Below are 18,323 nucleotides of genomic sequence, written 5' to 3' on the forward strand. Positions count from 1 at the left end.
GCTTTTACATGACAAGTTGCTGAGCTATCTTTCTGATTCTCTTTTCATCTTCAATAATGGCATTATGGTTATGTTATAAAATTATACTTATCATTTGGAATAAGAAAGTCTGGAATTTGTCTTCTTACATAAAAACTATCTACTGTGTATGTATGGCGTGTGTGTGTGTGTGTGTGTGTGTGTGTGTGTGTGTGTGTGTGTGTGTGTGTGTGACATGGCTTATATATGAAGTCACAGGACAACTTTGTAGAGTTGTTCCTTTTCTTCTGCCTTTTTGCAGTTCCTAGAGAAAAAACACAGGTATTGAGACTTGTGTATCACATGAATTTACCTGCTGAATCTGGCTAGTCATGGGGTTGGTTTCAAATATAGAAAAACACCACTTAGTAGTCTGGGAAGATTGGTCATGACTTCATGATGACAAGGGCATTTATTGTGTTCCTGTAGTTTGGTTTTGCCTATGTCCAATTTTTTCATCATAAAACATTTCAGAAAATTCCCTAAGGAACTACAAAGAGCACTAAGAACATGGATCTTACCTAGTGGATCAACCTAGTATACAAACATGGAGGGACAATACAGTGGCTATAGTGATTGAAATTCATGCTTTAGCTACTGGACATATTGCTTCTTGCAGCCCCTTGGGGCCTCCCTACAAATCAGTGCCCTAATCACCCTGGTCACAGCTGCTCCTTCCCTTGCAGGCCCCTCAGGAGACAGTTGAGCCAGTCGACACATTTCCTATAGTCCCAGGTGATGCTAAGATCTGTATCCCGGGATGCAGAGAGGCTAGGAAACCTCAGGAGAAGGGGATAAAACTTCTAATGGCTCTGGGATTTGGTGGCCACCCACCTCCACCACCTCAGGATCAATAATCTCCACACAGCCTGTGGGCCTAGAATTCCTAGTGTGGCCTTAGCCTCAGGGACTTGATCAAGGGTAATCTCCCAGATAAAATCCCCCTTCACTGCTAGTCACTGCCCCAGATGGGGCTGTCCAGTCATTGTCAGTCTGGCCCCCAGCAGGCATGTGGCTGTGTGCTCTGCTTGCTGCTCTCTTTGGCTGTGTCTCTGGGTCTGCCCTTCCTGGACCAAGAGCCTGGCTGTTGCCAAGGCAGAGCCCTCGCTTTGACCGTCCTGGAGATGTCATGGTGGGGGGCAGCTTCTCCATCTTTCACTTCTCTAATGGGACCTTGTCTGATTTCAGTGCCCCACCGGCTGGCCTTCAGGCTTCAAGGTAAGTATTATGTGTGGGGCAGGAGTCTCTGAAAGCCATAAGAAGCTTTACAATGGTGTGTGAAGTCTTGGATAAGGGTTGATTCGCAGAATCCCAGCTAGATGGCTATCCCCATTCTCTGTGTAGAAATGCAATAGCTCTGTTGCTCTCCTTTTACATCATCTCTCTCCCTCTTTCTTTCTTATTTGTACCAGAGGGAAATAGAGGCTGCTCATGTACTATCTGTAATGTACGTGCTCTTCAGCTCAGGTGTATTCTTGAGTTTTTGTATATCCTTGCTTCTCTAAATAGAGTGTAGGTAGGTGTGTGGTTTGAATGAGCAAATGTGTAATTGATACAGTTTTCATCAGTTTTAAGCCCCCATGCTTTCTTTGTAGTGCATTTCTTTTTTTATTATTTAATTAGTTTATCCAGATTACATCTAAATTGTTATCCCATCCCTTGTATTCACCCATTTCTCCCTCCCTCCCACTTTCACCCTATTGCCCCCCTTCATGTCATGATCGAGGGGGACCTCCTCCATCACTGTATGATCCTAGGCTATCAAATCTCATCTTGGTAGCCTGTGTATCCTTTCTCCGAGTGCCACCAGGCCATGCAACCAAGGGGAAGTGGTCAAATATGGAGCACCAGAGTTTGTGTCAGAGTCAGTTCCCAACAGCACTTTAAATGTCTCTTTTTGTGTATCTGTGCCTTACTTTGTTTTCAGACTAGTCTGCAACTCCTTGTGTAGTTCAGCCTAGCACCAAATAGTGGATTATAGGAATATTTTATCCCAATAAACTTGGCTTTTTTTCTTTTAGACAATGTTTAGCAGTGTAGGTGAGGCTAGCCTAGAAGTCACTATCTTTCTGACCCCACCTCCATGCTAGTATCACACATGTGTGCCAGCATACTTGACTATTATGTTATTTCTTAAACCAATGAGTATTAATATTATGTATTTATTGTGCAGTATGGAATATTGTCAACATGATACATTAAAGAATGATTAATCAAGCTCAGCAACAAATCCAGAAATTGCACAGTCATTAGTTGGTGATGTGAACATTTAAAGTTTATCATGGATACTGGAGACAGGAGAATCTGGAGTTTACATATTAGGGGCCAGGAAAAGACTGAGTTGCTGAAGTATCTGCTGTTCAAGCATGGAGCTCTGAATTTGGATTCCCAGCACTCACATGAAAGCCTCACCTGTGGAGGAACTACAGACTTGGTTAAGGATATTTTGACAGGAAGATGCCTAGACTTCTGGACACCAGCTTAGTTGAAAGAATGAATGCAGGTTCAGTAAGATAGGCGGTCTCAAAAAGTAGGGTTGAGAGGGGCCAGTGAGATGGCTCATGGAAGAAAGTGCTTTGCACGAAGCCTTATGTATGACTTAAATTTGATCTCTCCCTGGAACCCACAGAAATGTGGAAGGAAAGAACAGGACCACAGAGTTACCTGACTTCATGTGTTGTAGCATGTTTGGATTTGAAGACAAGTCATATAAACATATGCACACAATGCTGTTTTTAAAAGGTGGAGAAACAAGAAAGGTAGTCTGACATTACATGAAGCTTTACTATACATATGGGTAACACCCATGCACACCAAACACATACAGTCAGACAACAGACAGACAGACAGACAGACACACACACACACATCCCCCACCACTAAGCATCATTGAAGAAGATAGTAGAATTCTACCTTTGGCTTATACATGCATGTATGCATGCACATACACATATAACAGAAATTCAAGATCATTCTCAGGTATATAGAAAGTGTGAGGCCAGATTAGCCAATATGGTGAATTGACTTCAAAGGAAATACAAATCAATTTTTAAAATTAACATTAAAAAACTTTAAGTAAAATGTAACATCAGTTGGATATGGTGGCACATGCCTTTAATCCCATCACTCATGAGGCAGGGGCAGGTAAGTTTCAGGCCAGATAGCAATACACAGAGAGACCCTGTCTTGTCTCCAGTTCCTCCTATATTCATCTTTCCCTCCTCCATTAAATATTTCCCTTATGCACCTTCCATTTTTAAATCATGGTCTTTTATTATTTAATTATTATCATGCATAAGAATGCAAATTATTAAATAAATATGACCTGTTGAATACCTTTGAGTTTGCTTGTATGTATCTGTTTTCAAATTTTATTGGATTTGTTCTTTGATGATTTCATGGGTTTGTATAGTGCATTTAGTTTATTCTTATTCCCCCAGACTCTCTTATTTTCCTTCAATACCTGTTATTTCCTCTTACTACCTATAGCTCCATTTCCCATATCCATGCCTTTTTGTTTTGTGCCCACTAATTTAAACCAAGACCATCTGTGTGGCTACTGGTTTGCATCTGTCCACTGGAGCTTGGTGGGATCACCATTTGGGTGCATGACAGAAAACAATGACAGCCTTTTCTAAAAAAAAAAAAATCAACACGCAATAGTTCAGCAGGGAGGAGCATGGCCCCCACATGGAATTGCTCCTTCTGGGATTGGCTGTTGACTCACCCAGACTTGTGCAGGCCCAGTGCAGAGAAGTGAGCTGCTGTGAGTTTATACATGAAGTGTCCCAGCCATGTCTGAAGACCACATTTCAAAATCCTTCCCTGTATCTTCAGCAACAACTGAAATAAATGTTAGTTACTAATGATTGTTACCAATCGTCCTATTCAATAGATTATTTCCCTTGTTTCTTTGAGACAGAGTGTCCCTGTGTAGCTCTGACTGCCCGGGACTGGTTATATAGACCATCCCTTGATCTTTGATTCACAGAGATCCACCCAACTCTGTCTCCTGAGTGATGAAAATAAATATGTGTGCCAATGAACTCAGCTCATGTATTAGATCTTCAAATGTCACTCCTGCCTCCTGAAATGGTCCCCTTGATTATTTTCTGCACATTCCCTCTGTTCTCCCTTTGACTAATCTGAGCCCTGCTCCTATGTAATGCACATCTGTGCACAAGTATCTGTGGAGAAGTATGTTTATACTTGAATCACATGAGTCACAGAGTTCATTCTTGTTGCATTTGCCCCATAATGAGTGATAAATGTGGTCTTCTCTTTCCCTCAGTGTCTCCAACTGGGGCTACAGGGTGGCCCAGAGTTTCGTGTTTGCCATTGAGGAGATTAATAGGAGTGCTCACTTGTTGCCCAATGTGACCCTGGGCTTCTCCATTCGAAACTCTGGGGACTCAGTGCATGGAGCCCTCCATGAGACGATGAGCTTCCTCACAGGGCAGGAGGAGCCCATCCCCAACTACGTGTGTCAGCATGGCTCTCCTCAGGCTGCACTGATTGGGGACACACGGTCATCGCTGTCTGTGTCCATGGCCAGACTTCTGGGGCTGTACAAGTTTCCTCAGGTGAGTCTCTCTAAGCATTATTTCTTCAGGAGTGTAGTCCAATCCCTTAATGATGATAGCGCAATGTATGGTGATGGTCACAGTAGTGAGGCGCTCCACTGTGGTGCCACGTCCCCTGAAATGTTATGCCTCTTCCTTCAGTAGATAGTATAGAGAGAACTATAGCCACTCTGCAATAAAAGGGAAAGTAAGAATTATTTTTAAATTTAAAAATATGTGTTAAAGATTTACTTATTTTAGTTTATGTGTAACAATATTTTGCCTTTATATGTATGTATATACATATGTATATGTAACACATGAGTTTACGTTGCTCATGGAGTTACAGATAATTTTTAGCTGCCCTGCTTGTGGTTGAAATTTAAAAATTTCAGAACTTTTGAAAAAGGGCATATCTTTTTAACTAGTCAGCTTCCTCTGTATTTAGTTACTAAATTGTTATAATGATTATTATTATTTATCTTTGAGAGAGAGAGAGAGAGAGAGAGAGAGAGAGAGAGAGAGAGAGAGAGAGAGAGAGAGAGATATGAGGTGGAAGTCAGAAGACAACTTTCCAGAGTCAATGTTTTTCTTTTACTGTGCTGGTTCTGGGCACTAAATTCAGGTTTCCAGGCTAAGTTGGAGAAACCTGCCCATTGTGATCCATGTTTCGAGTTTACAGTGAAACAAACTCATCAGCAAGCTGGTCTGACTGTATGAACTAGAGCTGGAATTTGCAACTATGGAATTGGGCTGATTCCACTTGCTTCCATGTATTATTTGATATTTCCTGAGACCTAACCATCAGTGACATTTCAACAGGGCTGGTCATATCTTATAGTCATCTCTTCAGTTCATGGTTTGTACTAGTGATTTGAAAATGATTAACCATTTAAGGTGAACAATTCAGTGACTTTCATCTCAGTGTTATTTCCATATTTAATTTGTTGAGATGTTAATCTTCCTCCTGAAGCACACTGGATACCAGTTCCCATCATTCCTAACCTATGGCCACTCCTAATGTAATTGCTGTCTCTGTGCATTTGGCTGTTCTGACCATTTCATATGAGTGGACTCACACTGTATGTAGATATCAGGACTGGCTGCCTTCACTGAGGATGCCTTCTAGGTTCATCCATGCTGTAGCATGTCACAGCACTTTGTTTCACAGCTCTGAGGGAGAAAGTCTCTAGGAAGTTGAGAGCCAAGAAATACCACAGTCACACTGGACAACCAACTTCACATGTGTGATTTATTGGGAGGGAAGAACCCAGGAGGCTGGCTGCCTCTGCTTATTTGAGATGTAGCAGAGAACTGAGCAGAAGACTGGGTTCATATAGTGTTTTGTGTGGGAGGGGTATCCTTCCAGGATGGAGATTTCCAATGTGGCAATTCTGTGCTTTCAAGATCAGAGCTTGTGGCAAACTCACAATTGGTGGCATTTCAAATCCTGGGTTTGGGTTTTGGGCTCTGTGTAGGGGTGAGGGTTGGGTCCAGATGTTAGGGCAGTTGAACGCCTTCAGGGGAGGGTCTGGCTACTCCTGTTCCTTGAGAGGCTTACATTTTAGTCCTTTTTATATCCTTTATATATTTCATTTTTGCATAAAATGGCAAGGACTATGTATTGCTTATCCATTTAATAATTCATATAACTTTGAACATGAAATTTGCTCACATGTTAAGAGACAACCCCCCCACCCGATGTGGACCTGTTTTTGGAAGGTGATGAATCCTTTTGGAGGCAGGTGGGCCTCAAGGTTCAATAGATGGTTCCACTTCCTGTATGTCCTCTGACTTCTGTACCACCAAGATATGAAGAGGTGAGGATTCCCAGGTCCACATCTGCCACTGCGGAGCAATCTGCAGCCATGTGCCCGCTGTTACACGGACTGTACTTTCTGATACTAGAAGCCTAAACCGACCCTTTCTTACTCAAGTTCCTTCTTGTCAGGTGTTTTGCCACAGCAGTGAGCAATCCCTACTCCCGCTGTTTCCTCTTTGGTGAGCTCATGCAGGCTGTCTCTATGGATATTCACATATAGGATACTTCATGCTTATATACTTTGGTTGTCTTAGAAATGTAGATCCAACTGCTGGGCCCAGGGGTAACTTTGTTGAATTATTTAAACAAACACTACAATATTAATTAGCTTTTCCTCCCTGTGACAGCCATATCTGAGAGAAACAAATAAAAAGAGAAAAGATTTATTTTGGCCCGGGTGCTGATGTTTCACACCCTTGTCATCTGATGCCATGTTTTCTGGGTCTGTGGCAGAAGTGAGGTGGGGCAGACACCCCAGTTCTCAAGAGCCATAGATATATAGGGGTGGGAGACCAAGTACAGCTCACCAGGACATAGCTTCAGAGATCTGATGCCTCCAAGCAGCTTCCACCGATTTTCCACGGGGTCTAGAAAATTGCTATCCCTAGAAACCTATTAAAGGATTAACCCTTTGTATAGATTATAACCCTCAGGATGCAATAATTTCCCAGAAGGCCATCTGCTGGGAACCAAGTTCCCAACATGTGAATCTTCTTGTCACATCTCAGATTCTAACCATCATCATCACAGCATGGTTTGCAAGCGGCTCAGTTGCTAGATCACTAGCCTAGCACACAGAGGCCCTGGGTGTGATCTGTAGTGCCCCATGCCCTACAGCAGTGTGGAGGTGGAGACAGGAGGATCCAACGTGCAGCACTCTCCTTAGCTATATAGTGAGATTGAGGCCAGCCTTGTCTAGTGTAGATTTTTTTAAATTAAAATAAAAAATACGTATCCATGCATTAAATTAACATACACATTGTATGAAGATTCAGGTTTAAAAACATTTGCTTTTGATTTTAAGGTTTATACATTTGGTTAAATTCCAGTATCCTTTGGATGTCCCACATTTGTTCATTTTCCTCCTTCCTGGAGGAGCATCCCCTTTCCTGTGAAGCTGAGACCATGTAACTCACAGGACTATATCCAAGGGCTGATGTATAACCGTGTGTGCATAGTATCTTACTAAAGTGCTCAGAACTGGAGGTTTCTGTAAGGCATGTAAATTTGTTATTTTTAGATACAGAGTCTTACCCGGAAAACAAATATGGCTTAGAACTCAGCATTTAGATCAGGATGGCCTTGAGTATGCAGCAGCCTTCTCCTGCCTCAGCTTCCCAAGTGTTGCATTACATGTGTGTTTCACCATGCCTGGATCTAAGGAAGGTTTCTTTCTTTCTGTGAAATTATCGCATAGTTAATGCATTTGCCTTCGTCTCCGTGAGTGTACATCTGTGTGTGTTTGTCTGTGTATTAATGAGTGTGTAAGTATGTCAACCGTTGTGTACAGGTGGAGGCAAGAGGAAGGCATCACTTTACCTCTACCTTTGAGTCAAGTTTTCACCCTGAATCTAGGGCCCCTTACTTTTTTTTTGCTATACAAAGAGCTATTAAGCTCCCTCTAGCCTTCTTTATGGACCCATCTGGGAGCTTAGGTTACTGCTATGAAGGGGATGCCCAGATTGTTACATGAGTGCTAGTGTGTGAGCTACAATCCTCATGATTTTGCAGCAAGTACTTTTAGCCATTGTGGTATGTCTCCATCACCTCAAATTTAGTAATACTTAAATGACTAGAAAGTTCAATTTTATCCTCTGTACTTGGTGTCTCACCCAATACCAAACTTCCTTTCTGCCTTTGCATCTCTCTGTCTTTCTGTTTCTGTCTCTGTCTCTGTGTCTCTGTTTCTGTCTCTCTGTCTCTGTGTCTGTCTGTCTCTCTCTCTCTGTCTCTGCCTGTCTCTGTCTCTGTTTCTCTGTCTCTGTCTCTGTCTCTCTGTCTCTCTCTCTCTCTCTCACTCTCTCTGTCTGTGTTAGTGCATGCTGTGCACCATGCCCACTTTGAGGCAGCATCTCCCTGTCACCCTGCCTGCTCTTGACACCTTGGTCCTCTTCCTTCAGACTCCTGAGTGATGTTATGTATCATGCCCAGAAGATAAAATTGTTATATCGAACATAATAGCATCTTGTTTTCCACCTTTTAGGGCTGAAAGATAAGCTTCAGTTAATTTTGAATCCCAGAGACTAGAGAGAGGGCTCAGAGGTTAAGAGCAATGGCTGCTCTTGCAAAGGGCATAAGTTTGTTTCTCATCCCTTGTATAAAGACCCACAACTATCTTAAACTACATTTTCAGAAATGGGACTCCATCTTTTGTCCTCCATGGGCAGCAGACAGACATGTGATGCACAATCACACATGTGGGCACAGTACACATACAGGGCAATAATAGAAATTTGAGTTTCAGAGAAACAATTAAGTTTGTCCCAATGTGTATATCAATGTAACTTGTTTTCAATTATTAATGTGAGTTTCATGGATAAACTTGTAAAAAGTGATCTTTTTTGTCTGCAATCCAAAATTAACGGGACTCTTTCTATTTTATTTCCCAGTGTGGTCAGACCACTTACATGAATTTGAGTCAGCTGTATCCCTCCACAGTAACCAACCAGACTCTAGGGCAATTGTGTTAAGACATGAAAACCTTTACACACCTTTTAGTGGCCAGAGAAGTTTTCTACTCATCCTTGCAGTGTAAGCAGTCACATACTTTGCCTCTAAAAAAAGGAAAATAAAACCCCACAGACTCAGAATGCCATCTGTCACATCTCCAAGAATTGTCTCTTTTGAGGGCATGGTGCCATCTTTTCCTGACATATTGACATACCACATTCTGACTTCTCTCAAACCTGGGAAATCACACAATGCAGATCAGCTGAGAGCCCATAATTTGTTAGGCTCTTGTTGAGGACAGCAAGATCACTCGTCAGGTAAAGACGCTTGCTACCAAGCCTGATGACTTGTGTTTGAGCCTTTTGAACTTACCTGGTGGAAGAAGAAAACCAGCTCCCAGAATATGTCTTCTGATCTCTGCACACGTATCATTTTACACACACACACACACACACACACACACACACACACACGCACACACACAGACACACACACGCACACACGCACACACATTTTCTAAAGAACAACCTCACAGCTCTGTGCAAAGCAGAGTTGTTGGTACCAAGTAGGAGGTGGGGGCAGTGCAAGGAACAGAAGCTGAGAAAACAAGTAAAGCTATCCCACAGGGCGTGTCTGGGATGGTGGCCAGCGAAGGGGACACAGATGCTTGGTAGAAGCAGCACAATTTCCAGAGAATGATATAAGTCCTTTATGAAACTTCTTCTCTATATTTTAGACCTTAACATACACTCACATGTATGTGTATATGTCTGTGTGAGCCTATGCTACAGATGTGGGAGGAAGCCAGAAGCAGGTGTCAGATTTCCTTGAGCTAGAGTTACAGGCATTTGCGGGCCACTTGTTTTGGGTGTTGGGAATCAAATGTGGCTCCCCTACAAGAACAAGAAGGGCTCTGAAGTGCGGAGCCACCTCTCCAAACCCTCCTTCCCACATTCGATCTAGACCACCATGTGCACCTGCGCTGTGGATCTCATCCACTCTCATATTGGCTGGCTCTTCCTTGATAGGTCAGTCATGGATCCTCCCTACCCAGCCTGAGTGACAAGATCCAGTTCCCTTCCTTCCTTCGGACTGAAACAAGTGACCTTATATCCTCCCGTGCAGTTACTCAGCTGATAATTCACTTCCACTGGTCCTGGGTGATCATTCTGGCCAATGATGATGACTTTGGGCAGCAGGCCAGCTCTCTAGCCACTGAGGTGCTGATAGCCAAAGGAGTTTGCATTGAGTTCCACGTCCATATCCCTTCTGATCAGTCCTTGGGGAAGATTGAAGAGACTGTCCAGAAGATGCAGAAATGCACCGCCAAGGCTGTTCTGGTTTTTCTAAGCAACTCGGATTTCCAGCTCATCCTGTATGGCTTACTGGGTGTAAATGTCTCAGGCCAGGTGTGGGTCAGCAAGGACACTTTGCACATGGCTCTCGCTCTGTCCATTTCAGGCATTTCTCGGGTCTTGCAAGGCACATTTGGCCTTCTGACTCACAGCAGCAGGGCAATTGGCTTCTCTGAGTTTCTTGCTCAGCTGCGTCCCAGCCAGACCCCAGAAGACATGTTTATAAAGAAGTTCTGGGAGTTCACCTTTGATTGTTCATGGCCTCAGCAGAACAGCACGGTGACTGAGGGAGTTCAGTTCTGCTCTGGGAATGAGAGTCTTCAAAACAAGCAACATCCTTTTCCAGACGTGAGCAAAACTGATGCTGCCTATGCAGCTGTCTACAGCATTGCTCATGCCCTGCATGATGTGATAGCCTGTGGGCATCAGGATGGGAAAAGCACAGACTCCAAGGATTTCCAGCCTTGGCAGGTGAGAGACAGATATGGTGTGGACGATTCAGTGATGGTTGGAGTACAGGACATGGGCTTTCACTAAGCCTTAGAGGTGCAGCAGACTTTATGTTCTCACACAGGTCAGCTTATCCTTGCAACAGAAAGGCATGTTAGAAGCAGCAATGGACAAGTGGCCCATGCTATGTATGTGATCTCAGATGAGTCCTTTCCAAGTGGGGTTGATCGACTCAGCAAGTCCAGGTTTCACTGTAAAACTAATATTTCAGGGAACAGTAAACAGATTATTTAATGTCCCAAATTTGAGCTTTTGTAAACAGTAGTTACATTTTCATATATTCAGGCTGCAAATCAGAATTTCAAACAGACATAAAATACCATTTATTCATTTTTGCTTCCTTGACGGTGGGGTCCTTGGGGTAGGTGTATACACATGTGTACATCCATTGTAAGTTCTGAGGATGATGTGAGAAATTACCTTTCAAGCACTCTTCTACCTTATTGTTTGGGTCATGGCCTCTCACTCAAACCTAGAACTTTTTGATGTGGCTAGTCCTGCTAGTGAGCTTTCTCTTGGCCTCTCCTATCTTTACATTACGAGGCTGTAATTACAGAGGGGCTCCCACAATGGCCTTTAGGTTGGTTTGGGTGTCTGAAATCCTATCTTCAAGCTTGTATGGCAACCTCTGTGCCCTTACCTATTTTTTTATTTTAAAGTATTTTTTGAAAATTTCATAAATTTAAATAATGCGTTTTGTTTGTTTTGGTCCCAGCCTGTCTACATAAAACCCTGGGGACAGTCCATGGCCAGTCTACAATTTTTTCCTTTTCTTCCACAGCTGCTTCATGCCCTCAGAAATGTGCACTTCAAGACTCCTGATGGAATCGAGATTATCTTTGATGCCAATGGGGATTTGGTGTCAAAATTTGATATTCTTCAAGGGCAGAAGACCCCTGAGGGTGTATTCCATTTGGTCAACATAGGCACGATAGACCCTCAAGCTTCTTCAGGGAACAAAATGGTGGTCCAGTTGAAGGAGGATCTCCAAGTGAGTTGCCTGAATGCAGAGCTTGTCCTAGAGTGTTAAAGTCCCTGGGAAATTCCAAGTTCAGGGTTCCCCATCCCTCCTTGTGCATGAAGTGGACGTGGCTCTGGATTGGGCTGGTCAGTTATAACTGATGAAGCTCTTTACCTTATAAGAGATCTTTCTCTGAATGATACTTACTGAGCAGAAAAATAAATATGCCCCAGTTTCTGTTGGAGAGATGGCTCAGTAGTTAAAGTTGTTTGCTACACAAGCACAAAGAGCAGACTGTGGTCCTGCAGAGCGCTTGTCCATGCTGAGTGGGCAGTGCGGTACCTGTAATTTCATTCTTGGAAGTTGGAGGCAAGGAGATGCCAAAGCAAGTCAGTTAGTAAGACAACCATATCAATGAACTGTGGGATTTTACTTTGAGCCTCTGCCTCAATGTGCATAGTGGAAAAGCAATAGAGGATGATTCCCAACACTAACCTTGGGCCTCAAGATGCGCTTGTAACATAGATGCTTATCATCCTACATAGATGTAGAAAGGCACATACACATATTTACACCATAAAAAACTCATGAAAATGGTGAATGCACATACCAGACTCTCAGAATTGAATCAGAATGTGCATTTTGTGACATTTTGAGGGTTATTTCATTATCTATGTTAGGACCTGCTCAGTGAAGAGGAAGGTAGAGACACACTAAGCACTGTGTGTTTACTTTGTGTGTTCGATTTTACTTCACTATGAAAAATCCCTGAGAAACAGTATGAAGTAAGGAAAGGTTTTTATTGGCTCACCATTTAAGAGGTCCAGGGCCAGAATGACCCATTGTTTTGGTCGTGTGAGGTTGAGGCAGTATGTCATGACAGCAGACATGTGTGGTGAAAGAGCTTGTCCAACTTATGGTGGCCAATAACTGGAGAGGTGGGGTTAGAGATAGATATGGTAGGTGGACACGTTACATCTTACCAGTGCATAGCGCCCAAACACACTTCCTTCCTTCAGGCCCCACTCCTGTTTTCAACATCCACAATAGTTCTTCAAGTCATGAATCCACTGAGGAATTAATCCATTGACTAGGTCAGATGCACCAAGATGTAATCATTCTTCACAAACCCACCATCTGGTGACTAGCAGAACACACAAGACTTTGGAAAACATTTGGTGCTCAAACCCTGATGATTACTAACACAACCATCAGCTGTTTTGAGATAGGCAGGCTTATGCCTGCTGTCTGTTGCAGAGAAAAGAAATGTCTCAGCTTCCTGTTGTGTGCCAGTGGACAAGAGTCTCTTCCCCTTTAAAATTGTCTAACTTTATTCTGGTGGCGTCTCCAGTCAATGGTGGCCTCAAGGCTTTTCACATGACAAGGAGGTTCCCGTTCTGGCACTTCTGAAGAGTAAAGGAGACCCGCCAGGTGGCCAGAGGCTTCTGTTCATGTACCTTTAAATGGAGGTCATCCCACATGAATGAGAAAACTAGTTCATGTGCTGTGAAAGTGTGTGTGTGTGTGTGTGTGTGTGTGTGTGTGTGTGTGTGTGTGTATGTGCACCTGTTTGCGTGGGGTGTGTGTGCACATTCATGTGTGTGTGCACATTTATGTGTGTGTGCACATTTGTGTGTGTGTGCATTCATGTGTGTGTGTGTGTGTGTGCTTGCATGCATGTTGAGGGAACCAATACATACAATTTTTCTCATGCTGAAGCCAGAGGATACTTTATTATTTGAGTGTAAACAAAACAACAGCGTAGCCAAACTGTAAATCTCAACAGCTTCCCAGAGTAAGGGAATGGGGTGGAGGATGTGCGAAGGCCATATCTTCTGAGTTAGTCACATTGGCCAGCACAATGCCAGAAGTCTGCATGGAGCGTTAGAGAAAGAAAATGAAAGTTGAGAGTAACAAGGGAGGCATACCTCGGGCTATGACTCTACCCAAAGAAGAGAAAAGGAGACAAAAGAAGGGAAAGGAAAAACACTGGATTTCTGAGTAACTGAGACAAGGAGGCTGACTTGACAAAATGATGTGGTAGCTTTTTTGTAATGTCTGTCAATACTTACAGTTCTTTTTCCTATATACGGTATATGTATATTTACATACAAATATTTATATATTTGTGTCTTATGTGTGTAACTGGTGCCTGCCATGGCCAGAAGAGAGACTTGAATCCTCTGGAACTGGCATTATAATATGGGGTGCTATGTGGGTGGTAGGAACTGAACCCTGCTCTTCTGGATAAGTGGCCTGTAATTCTGAGAGCTGGGCCATCGTTCTAGCCCACATACCTTCAATACCTGATGTAGATGCCACAGGTAGATTGGAAAGACAATACATAACATGGTATAGCTAAGTTTTTGAAGTCCTTAGCCAAGTAAGTTAGATCAAGCTCTTTCTCTATTACATACAATGGTACCTGTCCCATCCGGCATCTCTTAGAGATGTTTTATGAAAGGCATCTCATATACTGGAGCTGGTTAGTCTGCTCCTGAGGGTGAGGTCAAGAATCTGTATCCCTGGAGATGCACTAATGACACTATGTTCACTGTTACCAGGTGCCCACCTCCATCTGCAGTGAAAGCTGCCTTCCAGGGTTCAGCCAAGTTGCCCGTCTCGGAGTCCCCCACTGCTGTTTTGATTGCAGTCGCTGCCCCGAGGGACACTTTGCAGACCAAAGAGGTAATGGCATGTGGAACTGGAATCTGAGGGGTCCACTGGGCACTGTGAGTCTTCTCGTGGAATCATCCATCATCTCAGTTACCTTTCTACTGCTGTGAATATCCACCATGAGCAGGGCAGCTTCTACAGGAAAAGCTGTGATAATCATGGCAGGAGGCATGGTGGCAAGCAGGAAGGCATGATGCCCCAGCAGTAGCTGAGAGCTTTCAGTGTGGTCCACCAGCAGCAGACGAGCAGCAATGTGGAGAGTGGGCCTGGTGTGGGATTTTGAGTTCTCAATGGCTACCCCCACTGACACACCTCCTCCAACAAGGCTACACCTCCCAATCATCCCAACAGTCCATCAAGTAGGAAACAAACATTCAAATATATGATCCTATGGGGCCAAGGCTACACAGAGAAATCTTGTCTTGAGCAAACAAATACAAAGAAAAAAATTAAAGGAAACATGACATAAGCTGCTTCCATAAGGGTTGCAGGTTTATAATCTCAGCTCTTAAGAGGGTGAGGGAAGAGGCTTAGGAATTCATGTTCATCCTCTGCTGCTCAGCCGGTTCAAGGCCATCCTGACTTACCGGAAATATTTTTTCAAAAGAAACAAATGCCTTCTTTTAGGATATACAATGTGAGTTCCTGCTTTGTGCCACCTCTGATACCACAAATTCCATCACTGGTCACAAAGAAGAGTTAATCTCTCTCTCTCTCTCTCTCTCTCTCTCTCTCTCTCTCTCTCTCTCTCCCTCTCTCTCTCTCTCTCTCTCTCTGTCTAATCTATTAATTGATGGAAAAGCTGTAAGGGCAGTTAGTGTTTGGGCCACATTCCTTCAGCGTTGGTGTAGCTCTTATGGTGTTGCAGAAATGGTGTCTGTGTGTCTCCCATAGACATGAAGAGATGTCTTCAGTGCTCCAAGGAGCAGTACTCGAGTCACACCAGAGACCGTTGCCTGCCCAGGACAGAGATCTTCCTGGCCTTTGAGGAACCACTGGGATTCATACTGGCCCTGGTGTCAATCTTCCTATGCGGTATGGCTGTCCTGGTCCTTGGGGTGTTCCTGAAGCATCGGGACACACCTGTGGTGAGGGCCAACAACAGAGCTCTCAGCTACTTACTCCTGATCTCTCTTTCCCTCTGTGCCCTGTGTGCCTTGCTGTTCCTAGGCCGACCCACTGTCACCACGTGCCTCCTCCGTCAGACCACCTTTGCCGTGGTGTTCACGGTGGCTGTCTCCTCTGTTCTGGCCAAGACTGTCACAGTGGTCCTGGCCTTCAGGGTCACCAGGCCAGGGGGCAGGATCCGGGTGTGCCTGAGCCCTGGTGCTTCCTCCTCAGTGGTCCTCATTGCTTCCTTAATTCAGGTTGTTCTTTGTGGGGTCTGGTTGGCCACCTCCCCACCGTTCCCACACAGGGACATGGTGTCAGAACCTCAGCACATTGTCATCCAGTGCCAGGAGGGTTCTGGCACCATCTTCTTCTGTGTGCTTGGCTACTTGGGTTTCCTGGCAGCAGGTACCTTCTCTGTGGCTTTTCTGGCCAGAGCCTTGCCAGATGTCTTCAATGAGACAAAGTTCCTCACCTTCAGCATGCTGCTGTTCTGCAGTGTCTGGACAGCCTTCCTGCCCCTGTACCACAGTGCCCGGGGCAAGTCCACTGTGGCAGTAGAGATCTTCTCCATCCTGGCCTCCACTGCTGGGCTTCTGGGTGGCATTTTCATCCCCAAGTGCTACATCATCTTGCTGAAGCCCGAGAAGAACACTCCTGCCTGGCAAGTCCAAGGCCATCAGGCACAGCTGGATAGGAAAGGTGCGGTGCTCCAGAGAAGGTGTCTTCCCGGGTCCACACCACAAAGCCTCATGACTTAGTGCCCGGCACTGTCACCAGGACCTCCTGCATGGTTCTGGCTCACTGCTTCTCTGTGGATGTAGTTATTTAAAGGACAGCTCAAGATGAAAGTGAGATACTGAGAATAAAAAACCAATAACTGCTGTTTTTAGAGTGGACATATAGATGGTCAATGACTGTTTTCTCCATATGTACTGCTAAAAGTTATTGCAAGTGGGTATAGAAGGCCGCATATATGCTAAGCGTTACTGGAAGTGGTTATAGAAGGCCCCATATATGCTAAAAATTATTGCAAGTGGGCAATGAAGACACATAATGCTAAAAGATATTGGAAGTGGGGAAAGAAGGACCTGAATAGGAAAGGAGCTTCATAAGACACCAACAGCGCCAACAAATCTCGGCCATGCCGGGCAGGGTGACTGATGCACCAACCAAGGACCAGGTGTGGTTAGGACCTAAGTACCCTGCCCAGGTGTAGGCAATAGGTAGCTCAGTATCAATGTAGGTCACCTAATAAGGATGCCAGGACTGTCTCTTGCATATTACCAAGTTGTCTTTTTTGTCTGAGAGGTGCAGAACTGGGGATTGAACCTTTCACTGAGAGTTCCTTCAGGGACTTACCATGTGACTTAGCAATCTCAGTCTTAGACATGTTCCCAAGAAAAATAAATCATGTATGTTAAAGACTATAAACGAATCTTTGTAGAAGCATTATTTATATACTAAAAGTTGAAATACTTTTTATGTTATGTAGTTGATGAATCTTTGCTGTGGCTTAGGCAATGACTAAGATATTATTCAGGATATGAAAAAATGTAAGAATAATAAGAATGCTGTGTAATTCATGGTTATGCCTTGTGAATTTTATACTGAGTTGTCGAATCCAGTCAAAGAAAATCATACATCTTAAACTCCACTTTATGAAATACCCTCAAGAAGTGAACCCATAGAGAAATATATCAGACTGCTAATCTCTTGAGTTTTGTCATGGAGATTAGAGATGAGGAGTGAAGACTAGTTGGTGCAGTATTTCTTTCTGATGTGAGAAGTTCTAAAATGCTAGGTGGGACCCAAGAGATGGCTTGGTGTTGAAGAATACTTATAGCTCTGCCAGAGAACCTCCGCTTGGTTGCCTGAACACGTGTGAGCCAGCTCGCAGCCACTTGCAAATCTCACTCCATGGAAACCACCACCTCTGGCCTCTGTGTGCACAGGCACTCATACACGCACACCACTTCCCACATGTATCCAAGAGTTAAAAAGTATTCATTACTAGTTATAAGAGAAAACAGATATAGTAGATTGTCCTCTCCTTTTATTCATTATTTGAGGCAATCTGGCTGGCTTCCTACTTGGAGTACTCCTCCTGCTTCTGCCTCTTGAGTACTGGGATCTAAGTGTGCTCCCACATATGGAAAATTATATAGTGGATATGGATGAATTGTACACTGTGTGAATTATTGCTCAATAAAACTAGTATGAAAATGAATTATCAATGTATTACATAATGTTCCTCATATTCTTATTTCTGGGAAAAGGCCCAACTATTGGAAGTGAATTCTAAATAACTATAGTGTTATATATGAGTGAGCTGGAATTATTACTGACATATTCTATATCCTTGTAGTTTTATGTTTATTGATTCCTAGATTGGTGTGTTTGTGTGTGTTCCCTCTGTGTTTGTGTCTGTTTCTTTGGGCATGGACATGCCACAGCACATATTTGGAGTTCAGAGGGCAAGTTTCAGATGTCAGTTCTCTCCAGTGAGTAGATTTGTGGATTGAGTTGGGGTCCTTTGGCTTAGTAGCAGGAGCCTTTAACTTCAATAGTGGGATTATGCTATAAAATTATACTTATCATTTGGAATAACAAAGCCCAGAATTTGCCTTGTTACATAG

General features: G+C 43.7%; 1 protein-coding gene across 1 annotated transcript; it reads left to right on the forward strand.

The window, feature by feature from the left end:
• Nucleotides 1–1,027: 1,027 nt before the first annotated feature.
• LOC311591105 (vomeronasal type-2 receptor 26-like) lies at nucleotides 1,028–16,445 on the forward strand (the record flags this gene model as incomplete). Its single annotated transcript, XM_084770473.1, has 6 exons — nucleotides 1,028–1,236; nucleotides 4,310–4,601; nucleotides 10,101–10,898; nucleotides 11,719–11,928; nucleotides 14,463–14,586; nucleotides 15,469–16,445. 6 exons carry the CDS (start codon nucleotides 1,028–1,030, stop codon nucleotides 16,443–16,445), a joined length of 2,610 nt encoding a protein of 869 aa, XP_084626599.1.
• Nucleotides 16,446–18,323: the final 1,878 nt, after the last annotated feature.

The sequence above is a fragment of the Acomys minous genome (assembly GCF_964271855.1).
Source record: "Acomys minous genome assembly, chromosome: 20".
Taxonomy (NCBI): Eukaryota; Metazoa; Chordata; class Mammalia; order Rodentia; family Muridae; genus Acomys; species Acomys minous.